The sequence below is a fragment of the Stylophora pistillata genome, chromosome 13 (genome assembly GCF_964205215.1).
Source record: "Stylophora pistillata chromosome 13, jaStyPist1.2, whole genome shotgun sequence".
Lineage (NCBI taxonomy): Eukaryota > Metazoa > Cnidaria > Anthozoa > Scleractinia > Pocilloporidae > Stylophora > Stylophora pistillata.
In genome coordinates this window covers 2,003,836-2,028,631 of record NC_142531.1, presented here as the reverse complement: position 1 = coordinate 2,028,631, position 24,796 = coordinate 2,003,836, and the positions used below count along the sequence as shown (strand labels likewise).

At 37.0% G+C, this 24,796-nt stretch overlaps 2 protein-coding genes and 1 pseudogene across 5 annotated transcripts; 1 reads left to right on the top strand and 2 right to left on the bottom strand.

Annotated features, from left to right (window-relative positions):
- Nucleotides 1-653: 653 nt before the first annotated feature.
- LOC111345338 (protein rogdi homolog) lies at nt 654-9,649 on the bottom strand. The gene is made up of 13 exons (XM_022952631.2): nt 9,536-9,649; nt 9,376-9,447; nt 5,762-5,825; nt 5,577-5,619; nt 5,217-5,271; nt 4,537-4,620; nt 4,280-4,375; nt 4,037-4,135; nt 3,827-3,943; nt 3,316-3,353; nt 2,135-2,177; nt 1,914-1,997; nt 654-1,518 (listed from the first exon to the last, which is right to left on the bottom strand). The coding sequence occupies exons 1-13, from the start codon at nt 9,572-9,574 to the stop codon at nt 1,486-1,488; spliced, it is 867 nt and encodes a 288-aa protein (XP_022808366.2). The 5' UTR covers nt 9,575-9,649; the 3' UTR covers nt 654-1,485.
- LOC111345203 (beta-1,3-glucosyltransferase) lies at nt 9,647-24,380 on the top strand. 4 transcript variants are annotated; one of them, XM_022952479.2, is made up of 15 exons: nt 9,647-9,758; nt 9,833-9,909; nt 10,489-10,528; nt 10,999-11,111; nt 11,480-11,556; nt 12,415-12,526; nt 13,037-13,173; nt 16,546-16,609; nt 18,132-18,257; nt 18,585-18,654; nt 19,363-19,476; nt 22,790-22,892; nt 23,333-23,455; nt 23,688-23,832; nt 23,962-24,380. In XM_022952479.2, exons 1-15 carry the CDS (start codon nt 9,716-9,718, stop codon nt 24,070-24,072), a joined length of 1,455 nt encoding a protein of 484 aa, XP_022808214.2. In that variant the 5' UTR covers nt 9,647-9,715; the 3' UTR covers nt 24,073-24,380. The 4 variants fall into 4 exon arrangements, with proteins under 4 accessions (XP_022808214.2, XP_088599815.1, XP_088599817.1 ...); XM_088743689.1 differs by having other exon boundaries at nt 23,688-23,844; XM_088743691.1 differs by lacking the exon at nt 23,688-23,832.
- On the bottom strand, nt 16,531-17,535 carry LOC111345209 (histone H2B.1 pseudogene; annotated as a pseudogene).
- Nucleotides 24,381-24,796: the final 416 nt, after the last annotated feature.

Genomic DNA, 24,796 nt, shown 5'->3' with positions numbered 1-24,796 from the left:
ATAAGATCCAAATCAATGTTTGAAAGATGTGTGGAAGAAAACGCAATAGTGTATAATGACAAATCGCCTTCCATGCCCTGGAATGTCAGCAAAATGTCAGCATAAGTTCCAATGATGGAAACCTAGTTTCTAGGTTGTTTTTATAAACCCTTGCCTTGTGGACATCTTGACATGTGCCAGTCACAGAAGTATTTTCTTATCTTTCCTGCACCTAACTAGAGTAAACATAAAGCAATTGCTGATATTAAGTGAAAAAAGCAGTTGACCCATCGTAGCAGCTTAAAAGTGATGAAGAAAAAGGAAGAAAAGTATACAGGGATAAAGGAAGTACTCACACCTCAAAAACATGATTGAAATATTCAACGAGCAGGAGTTTCAAAACAAGCCAGCGACTGCCAGAGTTCTGCCAGCTACGCAGTAACATGTTGCTGATTACTGTTGTCAAATTCATTACCTTTTGGTCCTTAATGATCTTTTCCCAGTCACCTACTTTTGTAGAGTCTGATGCCTACATGAAAACATTTTGGAACCCTTACAAGAACCTGATAAATGTAAGACTGCATCACAGTTTTGTGCACACTATAATGAAAGTAGTTTTTCAAAGTTCGTAGGTGTCCACAATTTGTTTGATTTTGTAATAAAAAGTCAAGAGATATTCCAGTAGCATTTAATATGTAGCTTGCATGCTTGCAATATTTAAAATTCCTCTAAGCCATGTAATATGTAATTATCAAGTTGTAAATGAAATAAGACTAAGTAGGTTGGAATAGAATTATAGATAATTACTGGTATTATTTTTATAAATACCATAAATGCATACCAATTGGGAAAAGAGGGATAACAGTACAACTAATATGATTTAGTGTCACTATATTCAGTATTATTGAGCTTGACTTTGCACAGTTTTGTACTACACCAAAAATCTTGAAAAGTTAAAAAAATTCAAAAATTACAGAAGACAGTTACAATCATGAAACCTAACTAAATCTAAAATACATTTTATAGTTTTTTAAAACTCTTCCTAGAGCTTTTATTTAGATTTCTGAAGAGCTATGTAAAGAATTTTAGTGGAGCAGTTAGTGCAGTCACATTTTATCATTTCAAAGGGGTGGGCCTAAAAAACCACTTTTCACAGGGGTTTCCTTATGTTCCTCAATTTGACCACTTAAAGTCTCACTCATGACACAAACTGGTCAAAAGTTTGATCTGGTAATAAAAACCTTACTAAAAGTAAAACTTCTTTATAAATTCACATACTTCTGTCTTAATAATGTCAAGGTCTTAAAGTTGGTTTTCAACCATACAGGAAACTGTCAATTATATACTGCGTACTTCTTCCTCCCTTGATTTAATCAGGAATTACATATAGAAATTTACTCAATCATACAATTTCAGCTAGTGTGTGCTCAGCATCAATCTTTGAATGAAAAAGAAACATTAAATAAATAAATCTTCTTTCCTATTTAAGACTCAAAATCTCCATGATCATCTTGCAGGAAGCACAGAAAAAACTGCAAACTAATCAACAAAGATTTATTCAGTAAAAGGCAGTTGAGCATTAAGGACAGACTGAAATGGTTCAAAACAAACTAATTTAAAATTTTTGAAAATTTTCATTCTAGCTAAAATCCATAGTCACCTTGCAGAAAAATAACTAGTGGAGTAAAATGAAACTGTCTCAGAGACTGTCTCCAAACCATCCTTTCATCAACTGATTCGATAGTGTAAATTAGCCCCAAAGCAAGTTTCTAAAGCTGTTGTTTGGAGCACCAACCCTTTTTCAGAGCAAAAGAGCTAACAAATCTTCAGCTTTGGAAACTTTCCAACTTACATTATCAACTCACTTGATGAAGCCAAATTATCTTGCAATCACCCAAGAAGCCTTCCTACTACTTTTACAGAATTATGTGTACCTTATCTTTCAATTGTTGACACAATCTAAGTGCTGCTCCAATGAGTAACACAGAATCACTGAGTCTTGGGATCGAACAATCAACCTTAAACACCAAGAATGCAATTGAAACTAAGTTTAATTTATTCAAATGAATGGAAATTTTAAATTTCATGGCCTAATGAAACAAAACTGACAATGGCAATGTTTCCTTTTTCCACAATAGCTTTAAGTCCACCCTACCTCAAAGTGACTTGTGATTTCCATCCATTTATTGTTAAATTCACTGTTTATAAACAATCAAAGTAAAAGATTGTACCAAATTGATTAAATGTTAATACCTGATCAATCAAGAATGAGATAAGAGTTAAAATAAAATGCAGCAAACAAATAGCCAAATAGAAGGTATATAATGAGACAAGACATGTAAAGTAAAGTCTGTTTACGAGCCTAGTGGCCCATTAGGCCGGTGCTTAACTCCGGTTTCTGTAGCATGAAGCAACTAGGAGTATTTCTACTTCCCCCTGGATGGGATACTACTCCATCGCAGGGTTACCCCCAGCATTAAATTGCCGGTACCCATTTATACACCTGGGTGAAGAGAGGCACTGTGAGAGTAGTGTCTTTCCTAAGAACACAACACAATGTCCCCGCCGGGGCTCAAACCCAGACCACTCGATCCAGACTCGAGCGCACTAACCATGAGGCCACTGCGCCTCCACGAGACAAGACATAATGACAAGTATTTAGTCCAATATCTGAGGTGCATCTCCTCTCTTCCTGATTATTGTCATCCCCCTCTCAGCACTACAATAAGTACAGAATTCTGATGCACAATTCTACCAAAGAGATATTTAACAATCACATGTTACATTAACATGCTTGTCTGGATGAGCTAATCCTAAAAGGACTGTTCAAGTAACTCTGTGACCATCATTTCAACAATCAAAATTTATGTCACTCATGTTATCCATCAAGACTCAAAATTGATAAACAGATAACAAGAAGATTTTTCAGGAAAACCTTCACAGTGGGGGGAGGAGGTCTCTTAGGCAACTATAGAATTCACCAGCTACTTAACATAATTCTCTGGATTAACTTTGATGGCCTGAGCTATCTTTTTCTTAAGACATCGAAATTATCCTCCGGTTATATCATACTTCTTTTCCTGCAACAACACTCCTTTACTCTTTAAACCCTACGAGTGAGCAGCATCTAGCTCCTCCTCACAGTTAGACTTCTGAGTCACTCAATAAGCTCATGAGAATAAAGGAAATGATCGCAAACCTAAGAAGATTTGATTGTTTAACTATGTCTAGAGAAGGGAATGGAGAACATGGGTACTGATGATAGGGCATACAGGGTTAATGAAAACCCTGCCTTCACTCCTCATCATCACACTATACAAAGTGAAAAGTGCTTACAATGTTTGTCCAACAGGGTCATTATCTTGAGGAGGCTTCTAAACAGGAGGTAAAAAACAATAACATTAAATATCAGTTTACATCCCATTTCTGATACGTGCATAACTTTTCAAATTCTTGGTATTTAAACATGCCCAGTAATGCTTACAAAGGGTTCATCTATTTTTTCAGAACAAATTTCAAGGACTTTTCCAGGACTTTTCCAAGGCTCAAATTGATTTTTCCAAGGCTCAAATTGATTTTTCCAGGACTCCAGATTTCACCTTAAACCCATCCATTCCCAAGATTTCAAAATCAATTCTCCTTACAGTCTACATTAATTTATTACAATGTTGATTTTGAAAACTTTATTGCTTCATTTAAGCAGATTTCCAAGACTTTCCAGGACTTGTAGGACTTTTTCCAGGACTTTTTCCAGGACTTTTCAGTCCTGGAAAATGTCAAAATAAAATCCCAGGACTTTCCAGGTTTTCCAGGACCCATACAAATCCTTTTGCATAAAGATACTTACTGAACTTTGAGGTGGTATGGGTAGTGTTGTTAAAGTGTAAATTGACAAGACAAGTTTGTCGCTGTTAAGGCAGAAGTATGCAACCACATCATCTGGCAACCCAGGCTTGAACACTCGCTGAAAGAGAAGGAATGTTACTCAAAAGTGACCCAAGCAGACTATTTAATACCATGTATTTTTTATTAATAATTAATAGATACTCAGATGTACCTGGTCTCCAGATGCCAGCATATCTAAAACTGGTGTTTTGTCAGGCAAAGACAGTCTGGTCTTTCCTTTTGTCAAAAGGTTTGTAATTTCTTCTACAACCTAAAAAATTAGTAAATTTCAACAAAAAAAACCTGAGTTCAATTGTATCTAAACTCAATTAAGACTCTTCCGGCTGAGAGTCCTGGGACAAAACTACTTTATACTCAAGATTACATAGAAATATTTATTATAAAAATCTCCAACCTTGCTGACTTCTTTTCCAGAGGAAAAATTACAGTTAGCTTTGGTTTCTTGAACCTTCTCAATAGTAAGCTGTAAGTAGTTTATTGCATCTTGAATCTACAAAAATAAATTATTGTTGACATTGGTTATTGACTAACTAAACATGATCAGGTAAAAACAACTCTTGATACTAAAATTAAGTTGGCATTAAGCAGTGTTAATGTTAAGAAAAGAGTTCTTCATAATAAAAAAAAAATAAAAAAAAAAGATATTTTCACCTGTCTTAATTTCCATGGCAGGCGCTCTCTAACAAACACACGAAAACCAGAGCTTGAAACTTTGGGAAGTTTGAACTTGAGGTCCTGCAAAAAATTATAAAGGCAGGTTAGTAACACTCCTTTATTACACGACTCAGGCAGTCAGAGGGCCAATAACTAAAATCAACCAATCAAAATGCTCTATTGCCAGTCAATATTCTCTCAGTATTGGACCGGGCACTGTCCTGAATGGTCCCCGATGATACCACACTTGTGTCCCTTTGAATTTCAGTCGTATAATAAATCTCCTATTAACCAAGCTTGCTCAGGACCGTACTGGAAGAATATCGGCCCTCGGTCCTTTTTGCACGGACCTCGCTGCACTCGGTCTGTACTGTCAAGACCTCGAGCCAATATTCTTCCAGTACGGCCCTCGCGCTTGGTTAATAAGATATATGAATTCAATGCCTCTTTAATAAAGGATAAATAAAGTTATTATTATTAATATTATTATTACTATTATTATTATATTCAAACCTGACTAAGGGAAGAGATAAAACAAGAATTAAGGTCACTAAACTACTGCTACACCAGTTCTTAGAGAACCTAATTTGGACCCTTTAGAAGACATTTCAGCCAATCACTGACTATTTTATGATTAGATAAAAAGCAACTTGACACTGGACAGGTAAGTAACTTACAGCTTTTGAAATGTTTTCACCCTCCACAGCAACGTAACCTTTAAGAGTGTCACTACTGTCATAAACAAAATAATAAACTGGAATGAGATTTATCAAATACTTCTAAAAATGATTTAAACCCTCAAAAATCAAATTTACCAAAAGATTTACTTAGTAATGTATACAAAAGAACTAGTGTTTGTCTAGTTAACAAAAGAAAAGATGTGTTCTGACTTCAAAACTATTATCAAATATAAATTACAAGAATTGTTAATTTAATCCTGTGAGAATGATAAGACAATTTCAACCTAGTTTTTGGATAGTTTTCTAACTTAAATGTTTCATTTTGATTCCAAATTTAAGTATAAGCCTTTCTCTTACTTGGGTGTGGAAAGCATAAAGTAATCTTGTGGCTTTATCTCTCCTAAAATTTAGCCAAAAAAATGATTAATACAATTCAAAAATAAATCGACAAAGCAAAAGAGGGTTTGGAAATTTAACATATATTGAGAATAACCTGACAAAATGCAGACCAGACAAAAAGCATTTTCTTTTCTTGTTCCTACCTTGTAGTTCTCCTGTAGGTCCCTTTGATGGTATACTTGTTAGTTTTAAACATTTTGAACATTCCTTTGGATCAAACAATTGAACAAAAAATTGAAAGAGTTCTACTTCTGTCAATTGTTTTTCAGTTACTAAGTAGTAAAGTAAATGAAAAAACAAATAATGAAGTTGTAATGAATGATCCTTAGTTGTACATGATTTTTTCTTTGATGAGAGATTGAAAGAAATGTACTGCTATCATCAAGTTCCCTCCATCTGCTTATCAGAAAGCTATTCTAAGCCATATAAGCAAGATACACTAGCCTAGTGACCAACTCCTTAACACCTAAATGACCGGCATCTGATTTCCCCTTACAGTGTCACCTCTCACTCAAACATCAAAGTAAGGAGAATACAGGAAATAATCACCCACTTAAGAAGCTCTTTATTGTCAAAAAAAAAATCTTCTTGTGAATCTCTTAGGAACTGTATAGAAAAGAGTTTGGAAAATATGGATACTAATGTTATGGTTGTAAAGGTTAACAAGCTGGACTCCAAATCAAAGGGGTCTATGAAAAACACCTGGATGGGTCATTTTGTTGTGTTATGAACTGTTATCAGCAACTTGGCCTCCGAGACACAACCTTAACCATACTATTAAGGGGAATTTAGTATTAAGAAATTCATCTTTATTCCAATCCGAGAGAAGGTTACAACAGCATTTGACAAACGAACAACAAAACTGCAAGGTTAATAGTTAGACGATGTAATAGGAGAGTACGTGTAATTCCCTAGAGCTTGTCACATGATCTTATCCAACAAATTACATTACATGATTACTATTTCTCCAACATTTAGCATCAAATTATTTATTTCCCCATGGCAGCTTAACCCTTAGATCAGTATGCATATTTTCTATACTGTTCTCTATACATTTCCTAAGGTGCTGACAAAGAGAATTTGCTCAACAGTTTAGAGCTTGTTTAGTTGTGGATCACTTCCTTTAAACTTTTGACCTTAATGAGTGATTCAGGGGTGATATTGTAAGGAGAAATTAAATTCTTGACACTCTTGAGGGTCAAACGGCAAAGAGCTCTGACTGTTTTAAGTTTAAGTGTAGCTCCTATTGCATGCCTACATTTCACGTCAACATCTGGGAAATCAACCATGTGCTTGTCAAAAGAGAACTAGTCACATATTTTCTACCTAAAATTGTTGTTGTTGTTGTTGGACACTCTAAACTCGAAACAGTCAGTAAGTTTTATCGTATTTCATGTGCATTGTAATTTCGCTCCCAAAGGTGTAATTTCTATTTGTAGAAAACCAGCCTTACTATCAAATTTGGATGTTTACTCTGTCAATTATGGAAACATTTCTGGATTATCATTGGAATCCCTGTAAATAAACGATTTGAGTTTTCGCCCTCAAGTGTATTCTCATGTTTTTCTGCGAAATGCTAAATATAAAGGGGTGTGCAAGGATTGGTGTCCGTTCTATTCATCCAAGAGTCTTTTCGTCAAGTCTTTTCGTCCAAGTCTTTTCGTCCAAGTCTTTCATCCGAAAGTCTTTTCATCCAAGTCTTTTCGTCCAAAAGCATTTTCACCTTAGTCTGTTCATTTACTTGTTAAGTCAAAGCAAATAAATAACTATCATATTATATCATATCATAGATAAGGCTATCTAAAGAACTTATCAATGTGAGCCGTTGCTCTTTTGGTTCACCAATCTTCATTTTACGAATTCAACATCATGAATTTCATGCACAGAGAATAAATGAAGTTGTAACGCAATATATTTTATTAAATAGTAGCAAAATGAAGACTTGCTTGCCATTTAATTATTTCACAGAAAAGAAATGGGAATATTAGGCTTGTTGTTAAGCATCTATTGAGCTTAAAAGACAACGAAGTGTAACATCACTGTTACGTTTACGGATACGAACTCTAATCTTTTTTACTTATATAACTCTTCCGTTTTTAGCACAAAGACACTAAGAAACTTTCAATGACTTTCTATTAAATTTGTTAGCGTACTTTGTTTGATTTCTATTCCATGACTAGCGAATATCCACTCAAAGCTAGCTACACAAAGCACTGTTCATTTTCTATTTCCCCTACGTCAAAGTGTAAGAACTAAATTCGCCTTCTATTAGCAAGTAGTTCAGTTGCGAGGAGTCACTGTAGCGAAACCATTTTAGAGCCAAACGGAGTTTAGGAGTTCTCTACCCCGGAGTCAAGATCCAATGTAAGTTACGCTTGTAATATTCCTCATTTTTATCATTTCTAGTTTCGTAGTCTTTCAGTTTTCCTTATATCGAACCTTCATGTATCGGTTCTATAGTTTTTATTGCCTGTGCTGTACAAAGACTGCCTGCTTAAGTGAATAAAGAGTTTGATGCTGCTACTTGTCTAAGTTTCATCACTGTGGTTATACTGGCGAACTCCGGTGCACAACACCACGTGTCTGTGGCATCGGGAACGTGACAATCACTGTGTCCAACAACCCAAATGGTGGCAGCTCACAACAAGTTCTTTATATAGCCTTCTAAAAGTTATTTATTTGCTTCGAGAAAAGACTTAACAAGTACACGAACAGACTTAGGTGAAAATACTTTTGGATGAAAAGACTTTTGGACGAAAAGACTTTTAGACGAAAAGACTTGGACGAAAAGACCGTAATTCCAAGGATTAGTTAAGACAACAGAACGCAAGGCCATTTTATTCATTACATCTCAATGCATTATTAGAGTATCTATTAAACAATTCCTCGTTATTCAAAGCTTGCTGACAAATGAATCCAGAATCTTACCAATAACTATGCTCTATTCTCATTTGGTTTCCTCTTTGATGCATGACATTGATAATCACCGTGCCCCGTCTAATATTTCTATGCTCTTTCTCCACTCCGAGCAGGTTCATCACCATTTCACAAGATTCTCAGCAACGGCTAATCTATACGTTAAAGCGTCTAGAACTAACCAACTTTTATTTTCTTTTGCTAGAATAGGTGTAAGATTGTGGAATAGCATCCCAAAAGAACTTCGTATTAAAAACAGAACCCCGTTTAAGCGTGAACTTAAAAATCGCCTGTTAAAACTTTTGGAAAATGAGGAGATGAATGTTGATATACGCTGCTCAGAAATTTGTAAATATCTCTTGATAAAGTAACTCTTCGTTTAAGTCTTGTTTCAATTGTATTATATATCTTGATAACTTTGCAATTGATTATTTAATTATTCAACGGACTTAATTTTATTTTATTTTATTTAACAATTGTATTTTTATTTAATGATTATCTTTGTTTAATTGTATCGGTATGTGATCATTAGCAGAGACAGCACTTGTTTTAGAAGGGTGGCCCGCCTAGAATAGCTTGCTAATTGCGGGTCACCTAGGACTGTGATAATATGGTATTGCTAACAAATAAATAAATTGAATTGAAATTGAATTGAAATTGAAATGAGCGTCAGTGAGTAGCTCTCCGTGTGTTCTGGCATGTACTCAAAAAATAACCTCATCATCATTTATTCCACGTGAATATACCTTTTTACTTGATATCTTGATTCCCCTCTTTAGAGCATTCCTCTCTAAAACAAAATTGTTCAAAGGACTAACAAGGAGTGCGCTATAAAATTTACCTGTAAGATGTTTCCAAGTTGGGTCAGCACCTTCGGTACATGCTCACGTAGCAACCATTCAAATTCCAATCTCTTTATCAAGGAGAGACAAATAAATTTATTGAAAAACAACATTAAAATGCTTTCTTGATACATACTGCATCATTTTCTGATTTCTTACCAAGACTTGCATATCTTCATCTTCCACTATCTCCGCCATTTTGGTACATTATGATCATCATATATGTAGTACTGTAAATGCTCACTATTACAGTCTTTTGAGCCCGCGGTACAAAAACAGTGCTTCTCAGTCTCTACTCAAATATATTCATTCATGTCCTGTCGATTATAAAAGACAGAAATGATTATTCTCCAGAAGATTGTATCTTCATTTATTCTTCTTCGTAAGTATTTAGAGCATTATTTCTTATAGGAAATACTCATTTTTTTATAATGCACGGTTTATATCGCATTACAGTACCGATTCTTGCCGATGATTTTGGAGGTTTTGGGCCCGACGATCCACTGAGAGGATTCGAATTTGGCGCTGTTACGGTACACTGAGTAATTAAATTTCTTGCTTCATTTTATTTCTCTCTCGATTCATATCTGTATTCTCGAATGGATCATCGTCATAAAGATCGAATTATTTTTCGCAATATATGCATTTATAAATGAAAACACACGGCACAGTAGTTAGCATTGTTCTCGACGTCTATTGTTGTTTCGATCTCACAATGAAATACATATAAAAAAATCATTAGCACGATTCACACAATGTAAATATTAGTATCAACGTGGCAGAAATATAACTAATGAAAGAAGCACCCGCAAATTTAGGTCATTTTATTTAAACGATCGTACAATCGGGCCAATTTCAAGACGAAAATTTCGTGATCTGTCTGCTATCTGAACATCGTGTGAAATAGAGATATCAGATCATTATTTGTTATTACAAAAGGAGGTCTATGTCTTGAGATCTTTGAAGGGGGGGTAGGAGTATGTAACACTAATAGCTATCAAAGGAGGAAAAGTAGTGATAATTACCACTGGTGTTTACTCAGTTTTAATTCAAACATAGAAATCAGCTGTGTGCATCATCAGTAGCTATCCTATCTTTTCGTTTGTTTTCAGGATTCCAAACTTGAGAATGAAACAGATATCTCTCCCATAGGTAAATTAACTAATTATCCAATTGAAATGATAATTGTTTTAAGTGTTAACTTTTTGCCTGCCAGAAGTGATTAATATATAACTTCTCCTCATAATATCAATACATTAAACAACAAACAGGTAATGAGAATACTCAAACTTATCAGGTAAAAGTCTTAATGTTAATCAAAAAACCAAATTCTTCTTTTGATTTACTAGGAAATGTGTAGCAGTTAGTGGGGAGAATTAACAATCATCTTGGGAGTTAAAGGTTTAGGGGAGTTTAGTTTATTCCTCCTTTATTTTTCCATGTTTTACTTGCACAGATTAATCACAAGTTATTTCAATTATCTTTATTTGTTGTAATGTTTTTTTTATTGGACTAGATACCCAATGACGGAATATTTTTGGGTGCTCTTAATGAAATGTTTTTAATCACTGTGACTTGTGGTTGTGACTTGTGGTGACACTGAGTTTAACTTTTTTCTGTAGGATTAAAGGATATTGTTATTGTAGTCAGAAGTCAACATAATGCATTTCATGTCAGAAGAGCAAAATCTCTAAGACAGACCTTGGAAGAGCAAGCAGAAATGATGGGAGAAAAGGTGACTGGTGAAATCTTGTGTTTTATATAGATATTAGTGTAATTTCAGAGCTGAGAAAAGAGTTTCCAGCAATCTGATTGGTCAAGTGGTTCCTTATATGTAAACTGCTTCACGCGGTTTATATAAAATGTTAAAATAAAATGTCAATAAATGTTACTAAAATGTTATGATTTTAGAAATTTCTCTATTGTTTGGCTCTGAAATTATCCTAATAAAAACGATTATTCGCCTCAGGTTCTCGGGAATTATTCGATGATATTCACCTCGCCTTCGGCGAATAATTGTTAAATAGAAATCTTTTAAGGTAACAAATCTTGTAACTAATTGAAGTTTTATGTAAATTTGGATTCAAATTAATCATTTTCCAGGATCACTTAGAACTAAAAATGATGCATGAGGATTGGGCACCATTTGGTGCTTGGACTATTCTTCCAATCATAAATAGGTAAGACTTTTAAACCCCTTTAATTCCCATGAGTGACCAAGACAAGACTTCTCCTTACAATTTTAATATAATATCAAGGAGACAAGTGATGAGAATAAAGAAAAATGCATGTATCAATTAGGAGATGATTAGTTGATAAAGTACTCTACCAACATTTTAGGTCCCGTCTCCTGCAGGGTTTGGGTAGGAGACGTTAATTTCCCACACACGAGATTACTTTGTGATGGATCTCCTCCCCTGGGGTGGGATGGGTGGGTTTATTGGGCCCACAGTAATCGGCGCAAGCTGTTGCGGTGTCCCTCCCAGTTGGCCTCATGGTTGGTGCGTTCGACTGCAGATCGATTGGTCCGGGTTCGAGCCCCGCCCGGGGATGTTGTGTTGTGTGCTTAGGCAAGTCACTTTACTCTCACAGTGCCTCACTTCACCCAGGTGTTTAAATGGGTACCGGAAAATTTAATGCTGGAGGGTAACTCTGCAATGGACTAGCATCCCATCCAGGGGGGAGTAGAAATACTCCTAGTCACTTCATGCTACAGAAACTGGAGTTAAGCACCAGCCTGATGGGCCACTGGCTCATAAACAGACTTAACCAATTACCACATTCTCAGAACTAACAGATTATAAAAATTGTATGGCAGATTGTAGGGAGAATTGCTAAATAAATGACATCTGGGATTGAAAGGCTTACATATAGCACAAGGGTATTTTTAGTCCAATTCTGTGAATCTTCTTGAAAGTAATATACCAGGTATTGCTTAGCTTGACTTGTTGCAAGTTAAAGTTTGTAATCTTAAAGTACATGCTTGAGAATGAATGTTTTGTATGACTTTTAAGAAAAATATCTCTAATTTGATTTAGAATTGTTGAAGATTATGGTGATAATAAGAGATGGATATTTTTCTGTGAGGATGAAACCACCATCAAGCTATCGGGACTTGTTCAAGTCTTAAATAAATATGATGAAAGACAGGTGTGATGAAAAAAAGTAGTTTATAAATGGATTGTTACAGTAAAAATGAAGAGATAAGCCTTGACTGAAGAAAATCGGAACTAACTGCAGAACCCTTGAACTCCAAGAAGTGAAAAATAGACATGCAATTCTCCTCGCAATTTCAATTCTTTGCCCTGCAAAGGGGTTATGAGAATAGACAAGCTTATTAAATGTGAGGTTTTATCCTGATATTACACCAAAATTCTCTTTACTAACTTACAAGGAACTATGTAGCACCTGGAATAGAGAATTCATCCTCAGAAATTGGGAGGTAAAGGGTTCTAGAATACTCTAGATGTATGGAAGTCACAACACTTCCTACACTCCCTTCCCTCTCATTGCTCTGCTTTTCATGCTGTAATATAACAGAGGAAAAAGTGGGTTTTGGGTGGGGGAGGGGTGGAAAAAGGTCTCCCAATCCTCTTGCAGCTGTTTACACTTTATAGAGGAATTCATCGTATTTATTCTCCTCTTGTGATTTTTCACCAGGAGATGTTTCTTGGACATGCCATCCAAGATAAACAGCCTGCAATTATTCATCACTTTGCCTTCCATCAGGATCCATCACAGTTCTCTTTTCCTGACTTTGCAGCTGGATGGGCTTTGTCTGTGCAACTACTAAACAGGCAAGTCAAAACACCTTTTTAATCTATTTATCCCTTGCCAAAGAAGGTTTCCTTCCTTCATTTGTGTATGTATTTTTTAGCATAATTACAATACAATACAATATTCTTTATTTAATGAAGGTGACGTAATTAACCCAATGAGTTATCTAACTTGCGGCCTTCACAGCAAACCCACCATCCCACCCCAGGGGAGGACATCCATCACACAGTAATCTTGTGTGTGGGAAATTAACATCTCTTACCCCAACCCTGCAGGAGATGGAACCTCCATTTATCCGTCCCTATCCGAGAAGACTAGAATATCTAACCATTTTTTGATGTTATAGATAGGTAGCAAATTTTCCTCAATTATTTTATGACCTTGAGTGTTGGTCCGGCCAGGGCTCGAACCCTTGACCTCCTGCACAACAGTCCAGCACACTATCCATTGGGCTAACTGGGCGGCTTGGTTGAGTATAGGTATGCACATTCTCTGATTGGTTGAGGATTGTGTCATATCTCGCTATAATCACCTTGTGCCAGGTGATTATAGCAGTATGGCAGCTTTGCATTTTGTCAATATTTCTAAGAGAGTGATAAACATGTCAGAAGAAAATTAAAATTCAAAGAGCGCAAAAAAAAAGCTACTGAGTTTGGTGGAACACTTTCCTAAGGAAAGATATGAAGTTTTTGCTGATTAAATTAGATAAACCTGTTTAAATTGCTTGTTCATCTTGATACAAGTAATCAACAGGATTGTAACTTGTTATGCGTAACACTCTCCAGCTAAATTAGTTCTGAGATTTTGAACCGGTGATTTTTGTTTAATGGAAAGCGCCCATGATTTTCGAATACCAGTTTAAATCTTCGATAGATGAATAAATCCGCCAGGTCGCAGTTTTTCAATTGCCTCGAGAGCCACTCAAATTTGCAACAGAATTTGAAAGCATCTGAGCAATAATACTAAAATAATTATTCACCTCAGGCACTGTGAACAATGTTGAATAATCCCCCAGATAAGATTATTCAACAACATTCACTTTGCCTTCAACGAATAATTGTTGTAAATGCTCAGAGCTAGCAATCTTATTCCTCTTTTTCAGATAGCTTATCTAAAAGAGATTTTTTCTAGCCATGTTCAGAGCTTGTCTTCCAGTCAACAAGTGTGAAAATGTTCATAGTTGTGTAGAAAGGGAATGACATATAGATATTTTACTTCATTTTTTCAAAGGTAAATAGTTGTATCTGAACAATACTTTTAATTTTATTTTAATAAAAAGAATGAATGAAACAAAATAATGAACTCTTCTTAATTTTGGTCTTTTGTCTGCTTTTGATACCCATAACAACTAACACAATGGTGATCATCACACAGTGCTGTTAGGTCCCCTATAAAACTCTGCAAAGAGCTGTTATCCCTAAAAACAGAATTGTGGAAAGTCGGTATGTGTGTAAGTCAGTGGTGATGATTGCTTTCACGCAAAAATACAGTAACAGATGGTTTTTCATTTGCATTTGTATTCAGTCCAACATCTGTTTGAAAAAAATATTCTAAGACAGTTCTTCATGGGAAATAAAAGACAAGAGGAAAGCAAAATGAAAGTTTGGCCTTTGTCTGGTGGTTACCAAAGAGCGGATATTTTGTCTTCCACCATATGCTTCCACTGATAACAATCTCATTTTTCTGTGCCTGGCCATTTTTGTCACAGTTGATTTAGTAATGAAGACAATTTCTCTTTAGAGTATCAGTACAAGATCAAGAAGACAAGGGATAAGAATAGAGAAAAATATCGATTAAGGAGTGGTTGATTTAGTACCTAATTCTGCAATTTAAGTACTGCATACAGAAAAGGACACTACTATGTCTGATGGAGAAATGGAAACAATCAATAGATAAGAAGGAGTTGGCATGTACTCTATCCACCAATGTGAGCAAAGCATTCGACTCCCTCAGCCATTCATTGATCCTGAAAAAGCCAGAGGCTTACGGCTTTGAGCCAAAAGCATTAGACCTCATGAGGTCATTCTTCAATAATCGACAAAATAGCGTAAGAATTGGAAACACGACAAGCAGCTGGAAGCATATGATTAGAGGGTATCCTCAGGGGTCCTCTTTCGGCCCCCCTGCTGTGGAACATATTTCAGAATGACCTGCCCTGCCCTATAACTTCTGCTAACTTATGCATGTACGCTGACGACCACCAAATGTACACCTCAGGAACTGATTATAAAATCGTAAGGGAAATCTTGGAGCAGAATGGACGACGAGCCACGTTTTGGTACCGAGATAATTACCTATTAGCAAATCCTGATAAATTCCAAGCAATGATTCTCAATCCTAGAAATATTGACGTTGATGGACAATTTACCGATATTTGCATAGATGGAAAGGTCATAACTAACACAGATCATGTCAAAATACTCGGCGTCCGCATCGACAACAGAATAAACTATAGTACTGTAATCATATCAGTGAATTATGTAATGAGAGCAAGCAAGAAAGTGGGAGTCCTTATGCGCCTGCGTAATCTTATTCCTTGTCCAGTTAAGCTGACCATCTAAGTCTTCTATCCTACCTTACTTGTCACTTAATGTGGCATTTTTGCAAGGCTTCTGACGGCAGGAAAATTGAACGCCTTCAAGAGCCCGCGTCAAGAGTAGTGTATAGAACAAAGTCAGATACCCGAGACACTGCTCAAAAGATCACGACTACCCTAGTCTAATCATAGACTTCAAGACATTGCTATCCTTATGTATGAACTTAAGCGTAAGCTTGCCCCCACCAATGTTGCCAACATTTTTAGCTTAAATAGTTTAAGCTTCAATTTGACAAAGAAAGACTTTAATCCACCTAGATTCAAATACTATTAACTATGGGAAACCACTCAATACATTATGCGCTATGGAACAGACATGACAACCTGGTCAAACAAACACCTTGCCTCCAGTCGTTTAGATTATAGATTTTGCGAGTATCTTAGATGAATAGTGACTGCCGGTCATTATATTTATGTTTATTAATTTATATTGTTAATTAATTATTAATCGTTGATTAGATTAGTGTCCCCAATTAGCTTGAGCTTGTACAGCTAAATACATTTGACACTTAAATAAGTTTTTCTTTTTTATTTTATTTATTATTTATTTAACATCAGAGTTGAATGGTTGAAATTAAGGAGAAAAACTAATGAGATCGGAAGCCCGTGAGTGGCACCGCCCCAAGAAATGTTTGTTTCAATCACAATTCTTCACTAATTTTAGAACTTGAATCATTTTTATTTCCTTCTATACAATCCTATTTACAAAAGTTCAGTCTTTGCTAAAACAAACGAAAGAAACTGAAATAAAAAATTATGTTTTAATTGCTCTCATTTTTTTAAAAAAAAAAAATAGAATGGGAAAAAGACTTCAAGCTGAACCCCCAAGTTCTGACTTTACCATAGATGTACAACACGAGGTAAGGGACTCAATAAGTGTACAATTACCTGTGAATTAAGCGAGAAATTATTTTACGAGGTAAGAGATCTGATAAGTGTACAATTACATGTGAATTCAGCGAGTAAATTAATGTTTTGCTGCTACAGGAGAAACCTATTGTTTGGGTATAATCATTGTATAAGTTTGTCATGTCAGTTTTACAAGTTCTTGAACACCTTTGGCACAGTTTTTGTATTCGTAGTCTTTGTCGCGATGTCTCCAGTTACTAGTTCTTCCAGCAGCGTCCGTTCTGTTCACGTCTTGAATATTTCGTCGAGCTTTTGTGGTCCAAGGTCTTTGAATTTCTTTCGCCCCGTCCGATGTTGTAGAAGTCGCTCGTGTTTGTGTTGAGGTCAAGTTAATTGCCCAGGATTGTTCAAGTCACAAAGTTAAATTTTCGCGTCCGTTTCATGCGTTTTGTCCTAAAGTATAATCCACGTGTTTGTGTCACTACAAAATCCAGCAGCTTTAAATAACTTTACTTTGTGCTCGTGTACTTTGTAACGGCCTTGGTTCCTTCACTCACTGCGTGTTTCGCCAGTTCACCGGGCAGTAGCAGTCGGATGGCGGTCTGAATTTCGCGCGAGCTGATTGTCGACTTCTTGTTGTAGTTGGCGAGTCGAGAAGCCTCGGTTGCAATTCGCTCGAAGATGTCATTGACGAACGAGTTTAAAATACTCATGGCTTTGCTGGAGATTCCGGTGTCAGGATGAACTTGTTTCAGAACTTTGTAGATGTAGATAGCGTAACTTTCCTTTCTTCTTTTGCTTCTCTTTCCTTTGCTGTCCGCTCCACTCTTGACTTTTCCAGCCATCTTTTTCTCTTCCTTCTTCCCTGCGGTTTTTGGTGGCATCTTCAATGCTACTCTCTGTAGTACAATAGTAATATTGATTTAATGAGGGCAAAAATGCTGTTGGTTTCGCTTTTATAGAAAAATTTGTGATGCTTAATTTACAAACGGATCGAAATCTGCAGTATTTCATTGGTTGTTGAGCAGGGAACATGCGAACTGCACGGGAAATTCACACTAGTATCACCACTGATTAGCAACATTCTTCTTGGAAGTTTTAACTCGTGGTAATTGTTTTATTCAAAAGTCAAATAAGAAGAATTAAAAAAAGTAGCAACCGGATTATGCCATACGCCGACATACGGAAGAAAAAAGCGAAACTAAATAATTTTCTTTATCCACCATGTTTTGCGATAGATTTAGGAAAGCCCCGTGTTTTTGTCGAAATATAACACTCGACTTGCTGAAATATTTAATTTCCACCCGTTACCCTGAGATCGAATTCTATAATATAATATCTCATACACCGTATCGAAATATGGCGTCCAATTTGAACTGCCATTGTTCTGGACTTACTAGCCTCTCACACATGTGATAATCCTTTTGTGTTTTCCACGTGAAGACGAGGCTAGTAAGTCAAGAACAATGGTACTTCAAATTGGACGCCATATTTCAATTCGGTGTATTAGACTGGATTGTCACATTTTCTTAGGTGGCAATGTTCATTCGTGACGAGGGCCGAGGCACGCTGCTCACAGATGTCCCCGAGTTCTGCACAAGCGAACCAATGGACAAACAGGAATGTGTGACGTCTCTGAAAACTGGGGGCCCTGACTGTGTATGTGCACTGGATACGTTTTAGTTTAAGATGGAGGGGGTCTTCACTTACCTATAAATTGGCTAAATGGCATTTTCCTTTTTTCGTATTTTTTTAGTGAAATAGAGACACCTTTTAGAGGAGATAACGCGGGGTCACATAATCTTGACCTCGAGCAGCGAGCTTGAGTAATACCTAGCAGACTGAAAATATTGTTTAAATGCGAGAGAAAAAAAAATCTGGGAAAAACTGCACACCGAAAAAAAGAAAGGTTTAAAAAGACATTTAGTTAGTTCTAAGTATTGAGTGTAAAGGATTGTCTCTAAGAACATTATGGGTTTTCCTCAGGGTGAGCCGCTATCTGTGGACCAAATATTTTTCGCTGTCAAGACTACAAAGAAATACCACGAGGACAGAGGTATACTTGACTTGATGTTTTCTTGCAATTCACGTTCCATTCGTTGTGTAAAAAGGAATCGCCTGGTCGTACCAGGAACTCTACTTTGAAATCCAAGAGCTTATGTACGCAACTCCAAATATTGCCAGGAGCAGTCAACTTGCAAATATGTTGTTGGTACTACAGGGATGTAGCTATAGTTTTTAACAGGCGGGAATCTAGCAATGATAGGCGGGTATTCGGGCCGAAGGCCCACCCTAGCGTGCCTTTGGTATTCATTATTTCGCATACATGAGTTACAAAATGCAAAATGAATGATGCGATGCGAATGATGCGATCGTCGCACTAAATGGAGTGTTTACAATCCTTTCAGTTCAGGTAAGACAGCAATGAAGGTGTAAACAAATGACGTAAATAAATAACAATCTTCTGACAACATTTAAAAACGTTTTGGAGAAAGAAGTAGTGTTTTAGAGCCGGAAAAATCGCGTTCACAGCCGGGTAGTTTTCCCGGCTTCCGGCTATTATCTACATCCCTGTACTAGCGACTAAATTTGACGATTTAATCTTTGCGGAGATATAATCAATCATATTGATTCTGCCTTTTTTTCGTCATGGTCTTCGATTGCATTTGGTGATTTCAGGTTAACCTATTTACAAACCATCTGACGCTATCATGTTGAGGTCATGATTAATAGCACTACAATCAAGAAATGTATTTCATTTTAGTGCCCATTGTGCAGAAGACGGTCGGAAAGCACGCCAAACACATCGTGTACTACAGCGAGACAGAAGATCCCTCAATACCAACAGAGAACATTGGGGTACCTAACACTGAGAGAGGTAAAGTCAGTTATTTAGTAAATATTTGTCGAGAAACTTTGTAAGAGGGGGAACTTTTGAACATCGATCTTCGGTGCAACGTTCTATTACTGCTCAACGAGTAGATATTTGTTCCAATTCCTTGTCGAATGGGAGTTTTTGAAACCAACTGAAATCGTATTTCTTAGAACACTCTTGCTGATGAGACAGATTTAAATTGTGGAGATTGCCAATTTGCGACGACGGTTTTTGTTTTTGTTTGTTTGTTTGTTTGTTTGTTTTTTTTTTTTTTCATCACGTTTTGTGGTCAAGATCCCTGCTAAGTTTCTTAAGTTTTCCTCCAACGAAATTCCGTCTTTGTAAATGTCTGGAGCCTTGATCCATCAAGTTTGGTAAACCGTCGGCGAAAAAAACTGCTGTAGAATATTGAGCTCTAAGTCCATTAGTGAACTTAAATTTCGATGATTAAACTAAACAACCATAGCTAAATCAACTTTCTATTCATGATGAAATCCGCCGCCAGTTCATAGAAATTTGGCCGTAACAACAGGTTGGACCGAGTAACAAGGTTGTGGAAGGAAATGGCTGGAATGTGTTTCATTATACCCAGGGCAGAAGTGATTTTATTTGAACCAGTCTCCTTTGCAAATTAAGAAAGCTTTATTTCAAATTGTTTTAGCCTATGGAACAAAACGTGACGTTCCGAAAAGAAACTGGACCAAGCGTTGTTACATTTTTCTTATACGTTCCTCTTATCTTGAAAAACACAAGGGTAAGAGAGTGTCTTCTAGTCCATTATCTTAGTTGCTTCTTTTTTCTGTTTAGTAATATATTTACACAAATTCTTGTTCTGAACTATTGTGCATTTAAATCGTGACCTAGACCGATCTCTTTCAAATCTCCGATGTTCCTTGCGTTTTCTTTCCAACTTTGACAGCAAACCCAAACAAAACAAAATATGTAAATGAGAGGAAAACAAGATTCAGTATTCGTAACAAGAAAACCGACATTGCCATTTCTAGTGTGTCTACAACGGGTCTCATACGGTTTTCAGTTCAGTTAAAGTAATCGGTGAGGTGGAATGTTGGTTGGAAATCCTGTGGGCTATCTCTTCAAAAGAACCACTCCAGAGGTTGTCCCCTCTCTTGTCTCTTACGGCGACCCTTTCTAGATGCTGGCTGATAAACTCGTCTTCGCAGGTTGTTCAAATTATCTTTCTCCCTTATATTCATTCGCTGAACCTCCAGAATAGAGCTCAACATCGGTAAGAATGTCCTTCTGCCTTCTAAGCTGGGTTTAAGTTGGTCTCTCCTGTTTCCCAAATAATTTTCATCGTATAGGACAAGAGGAAGTCGTCGCTGATGAGAAAAGTCAGTACCCTGAGACAAACACGTTTCTTTTCCTAATTTTTTGTTTTGGGGAATCACTGGCCTACCTTGAAGTGGAAAATCACAACGAAGCATTCTTCTACCTGGTCTTTTTCCATCGCTGTTCACGAACTCAGTTCTCGAAGAAATAGTCGGGAAAGTTAACCTCGGTATATCGACAGCACCGTTGACTTTGGAAAGCGTTTTAAGTAACTCTTGATAAAAGCTTCCTTGCCTCAGAATTTTTCCTCTACCTTTTTCGTCTCTGGGGTGAAGGGAATCCTTTCGTGCGACAGACATTTCACAATCATCGCCACAAATTTGAGGTAGAACAAACTCTCCACCCTCCCTGGTGAGTGTACGTCGCATCCCTAACTTTTCGCGCTTGGAATTTGCCTTCGCTCTTCTCTGTAAGGATCTGTGAAGTTGTATTGATAATTTACAATTGGAACCAGTCTTTATGTCAGTGTAGATACGCATTTTACGACTGATCGGTTTAAGACGAAAGGCAGTTGTAATCTGTCTATCAGCTTAAAATGTCTACGAAGCTCTAACATTTGTTCGTGGAGGATAAAGAGGTACCTTAAACCTTTCAAACCGGCAGTCTAAATCCCACAGGGATCAATGAACGCTTTTCATTCCACTAATTTATTCATGTTTTTCTCGTTGCCATGCACCCACCAATAACGTAGCTCCATTTTCTGCCTTTAAAAGCACACACAACCCACAATTCCTCTATTCGCTCCGACGAAGGGCTAACGCTCGAAACGTCAGCTTTTGTAATCATTACGGTGGCCAATTTACCATTTCAACTTTGTTGATATATCCAAATTATTACCTTAAACCTTGTTATAAGATTTACTGTCGTGTCTACATCTTTATTAGACGTCTTCACTTGCACCTAAACAGACCGTAAGCAGAAGACTTAAGATACTTAACATTAAATGATCTTCCTGTTTTAATGACCCAGACGATGCTAGACTTGTTTTTGCCCCAAAAATAAATCGAATCCCATGCGTGCCTCTAATGGTAAATCTTGTAAATAAGAGTAAAATACTTTACTTATCAGTTTTAACCTCGTTCAGTCGTAAAACCTTTTCCCTCTATGGCAATGTTCAAAGAAAATGTTATTTGACAGAAATTTAAATTTGAGATAACTTATTTCAATACAATTTTAATCCAATTATTGCCCAAAAAATGGTTTTTAATGACTTAAAGATCATGTCTCGACAAATGGAGCTCCTAAAGCTGCCTAAAATGAATGGAATGTAGTTGCTTTTAATTTTGATCAGGGTATGTCAACAGAACACCACATTAAAATGATAGGACAAATGTTGGTGCAGTGTAAAGAAAAGAAAATAACAAAAACACCAGCTTTTTGTTTCGACCATGTTTTGCTAAGACAAGGCCACCCAAAGTGAAAAGCAACAATAGCCATGGACAGAAGTTCAAATTTCCTTGTTGGCATTCCCATCAAATCGCGAGTTTGTTGCATACGAAGTGATAGCCTACATGTAGCCACACATCCCCCGCCCCAGAAGAAACGGAAGGGGGGAGGGTACGGCTACACGTAGGCCAACAGAGCGAAGATAAGTTTGCGCTTCTAGCGGAACGCCGATTGTTTGTCTCACTTTGTTGGTAAGGGTAGGGTGGGGAGGGAGCTAAACTCAATAAATTGTGCATCCATGTAAGGGTTCTTCTAGGGTGTTGCGGTAAGGATGAACAATATTCCTGTTGAACAACTCGATGTGTAGGTCTGATCTGAAGAAACACTTTCAAATGCGCCGATGAGAAGTTGATCCGTGTCGCTAGGATGTTAAATTTAAACATCTTTAGTCGCTTCTTCCACTGGAAACCGGAAGAGCTCTGTAAGTTTGAGCCCAATTTCGAGACGTAGCTTATAAGTGGAGAAAAGTTCATGCAATGGTAAAGTTTAGTTGCGAAGCATGGTACTGTTTTTATTTCAGGACACTGTGCTAAGTTGGAGGCCATCATCAATAGATCAGTCACAGACCCTAGGGCAGCGAACAAACCCTGGCTTGTTATTCTCGATGATGATACGATAATGAGGTAACCATGATAACTAAAAGTTGGTAACATTGGCTTCTCCAGCCAGAAGTAGAAACCTTTATCGTAAAATCGGCGGGAAACTCAGGCAATGATTTAAATCGTACCGAGGGTCTCTCCTTTTCCCATCGCCCCGGGAGGGGGTAAGGGTATATTTCTGTTAAGAACGCAATTCGAATTTTCACTTCACATCAACTAATAAGGAGTGAAGAAAAACCTTATTTGGCGGTTTAGGACAAGATTATGGACAGGAATAACCAGTAAGGTTTCGTTACGAAGATATCAGGGCTGCTTGGCAAGACAAAAGTAGTCCTCGTGTTCTTGGTACAACGAACTGAAATGAAAATATTTACAAATTTTCCTGATTTTCTATGATTTCTTTCTTGTTTTGTTTTGTTTTGTTTTTTTTTGTTTTTTTTTTTTTTTTTGACTGATTCCCACAGCGTACCTCGACTGCAAAAGTTGTTAGCGTGCTATGATTCAAAGGAGCCAACCCTGTTGGGTGAGCGGTACGGCTATGGACTAACGGGGGGATTTGGGTACGAGTATATCACTGGCGGAGGAAGGTAAGAGTTGCATCGCTTTTCTGGTCTTGCTTAAAACTAGTCCTTCATTGATCTTTTATTTCAAATTGGCAGTTTCTGAATCATAAACCCTCAACTATGCCAACATTTCCTTGAGTGCCCATCTTGATCTAATCAAACACAGCGAACCATTGAGAGGAAACAGATAAACTGTGAACATTTATCAATCTTTCAGTGTTAGTGATGAACACTAACTGTGTGTCTTTGTGTTCAGTATGATTCTAAGCCGCACGGGTATCGAAGCTTTGCTAAGCAGTGGATGTAGTTGTTGGGAACCAGACTCTCCTGACGACATGTGGCTGGGAAATTGTTTCCGGAGACTTGGAGTTCCTCTGACGCACTCGTCAGCTTTTCACCAAGTAAATAATGTTGTAGGTCATTCATGGGAATTCTTTTAATGTTTGACAGTAGGCACTTGTTTGAAAGAATGTTTACTTGTTTTTGACACTCCCTCGGCCTCATTTCTTATCGTTATGCTCTTGTTTCAGGCCAAGCCAAATGAGTACGTACCTTCACTGCTAGAACACCAGACGCCTGTCTCATTCCACAAACATCATGATTTAGATCCACTTTCCGTTTACGAAGAATATCTCAGTTGATGGCAAATGCTCTAAGAAAATGGTTTTGTTGAGTTATGGATATATTTTGACATTAAGTGTATTTGTTTGACAAACTGGAACTCCATATTTCGAACGAGGACATTGACAAGGAAAATGCGGTCTTCATTTAAACAATTGCAAGTGAGTGTCAGATTAAACTTTCAGTGAGAACTATGTCAGGCAGGCAATTGTCACAAGTGGATTTTTGAGCGCATTAAACGAACGACATTTTTCTTATAATGTTCTGATGACATATTGACACAAAGTAAAATTATATTTCAAGGTAATAAAAAGATGCAACATTTGGATTCTTTGCACTATTCGTTGTATCCTCTTTCTTTGCTTCCTTACAATTTCAAAGTTGCTGTTTTGTGATTTTGGCCACTACTGCCCGATTTGCGATTTTGACCACTAGTGGCCAATTTCCCATTTTGGCCACTAGTGGCCGATTTGCAATTTTCCCCACTAGTGCTCAATTTGCAATTTACCCACTACTGGCCGATTTGCGATTTTAGCCCCTAGTGGCCGATTTCCGATTTTGGCTACTAGTGGCCCATTTACCATTTTTCCCGGTAGTAGCCCATTTCCAATTTTGGCCACTATATTGCCGCATTTCCCATTTTGATCATTACTTGCCGATTTCCCATTTTGGCCATTAGTGGCCAATTTCCCATTTTGCCCACTAGTATTTGCCATTTTGGCCACTAGTGCCTAACTTGCTATT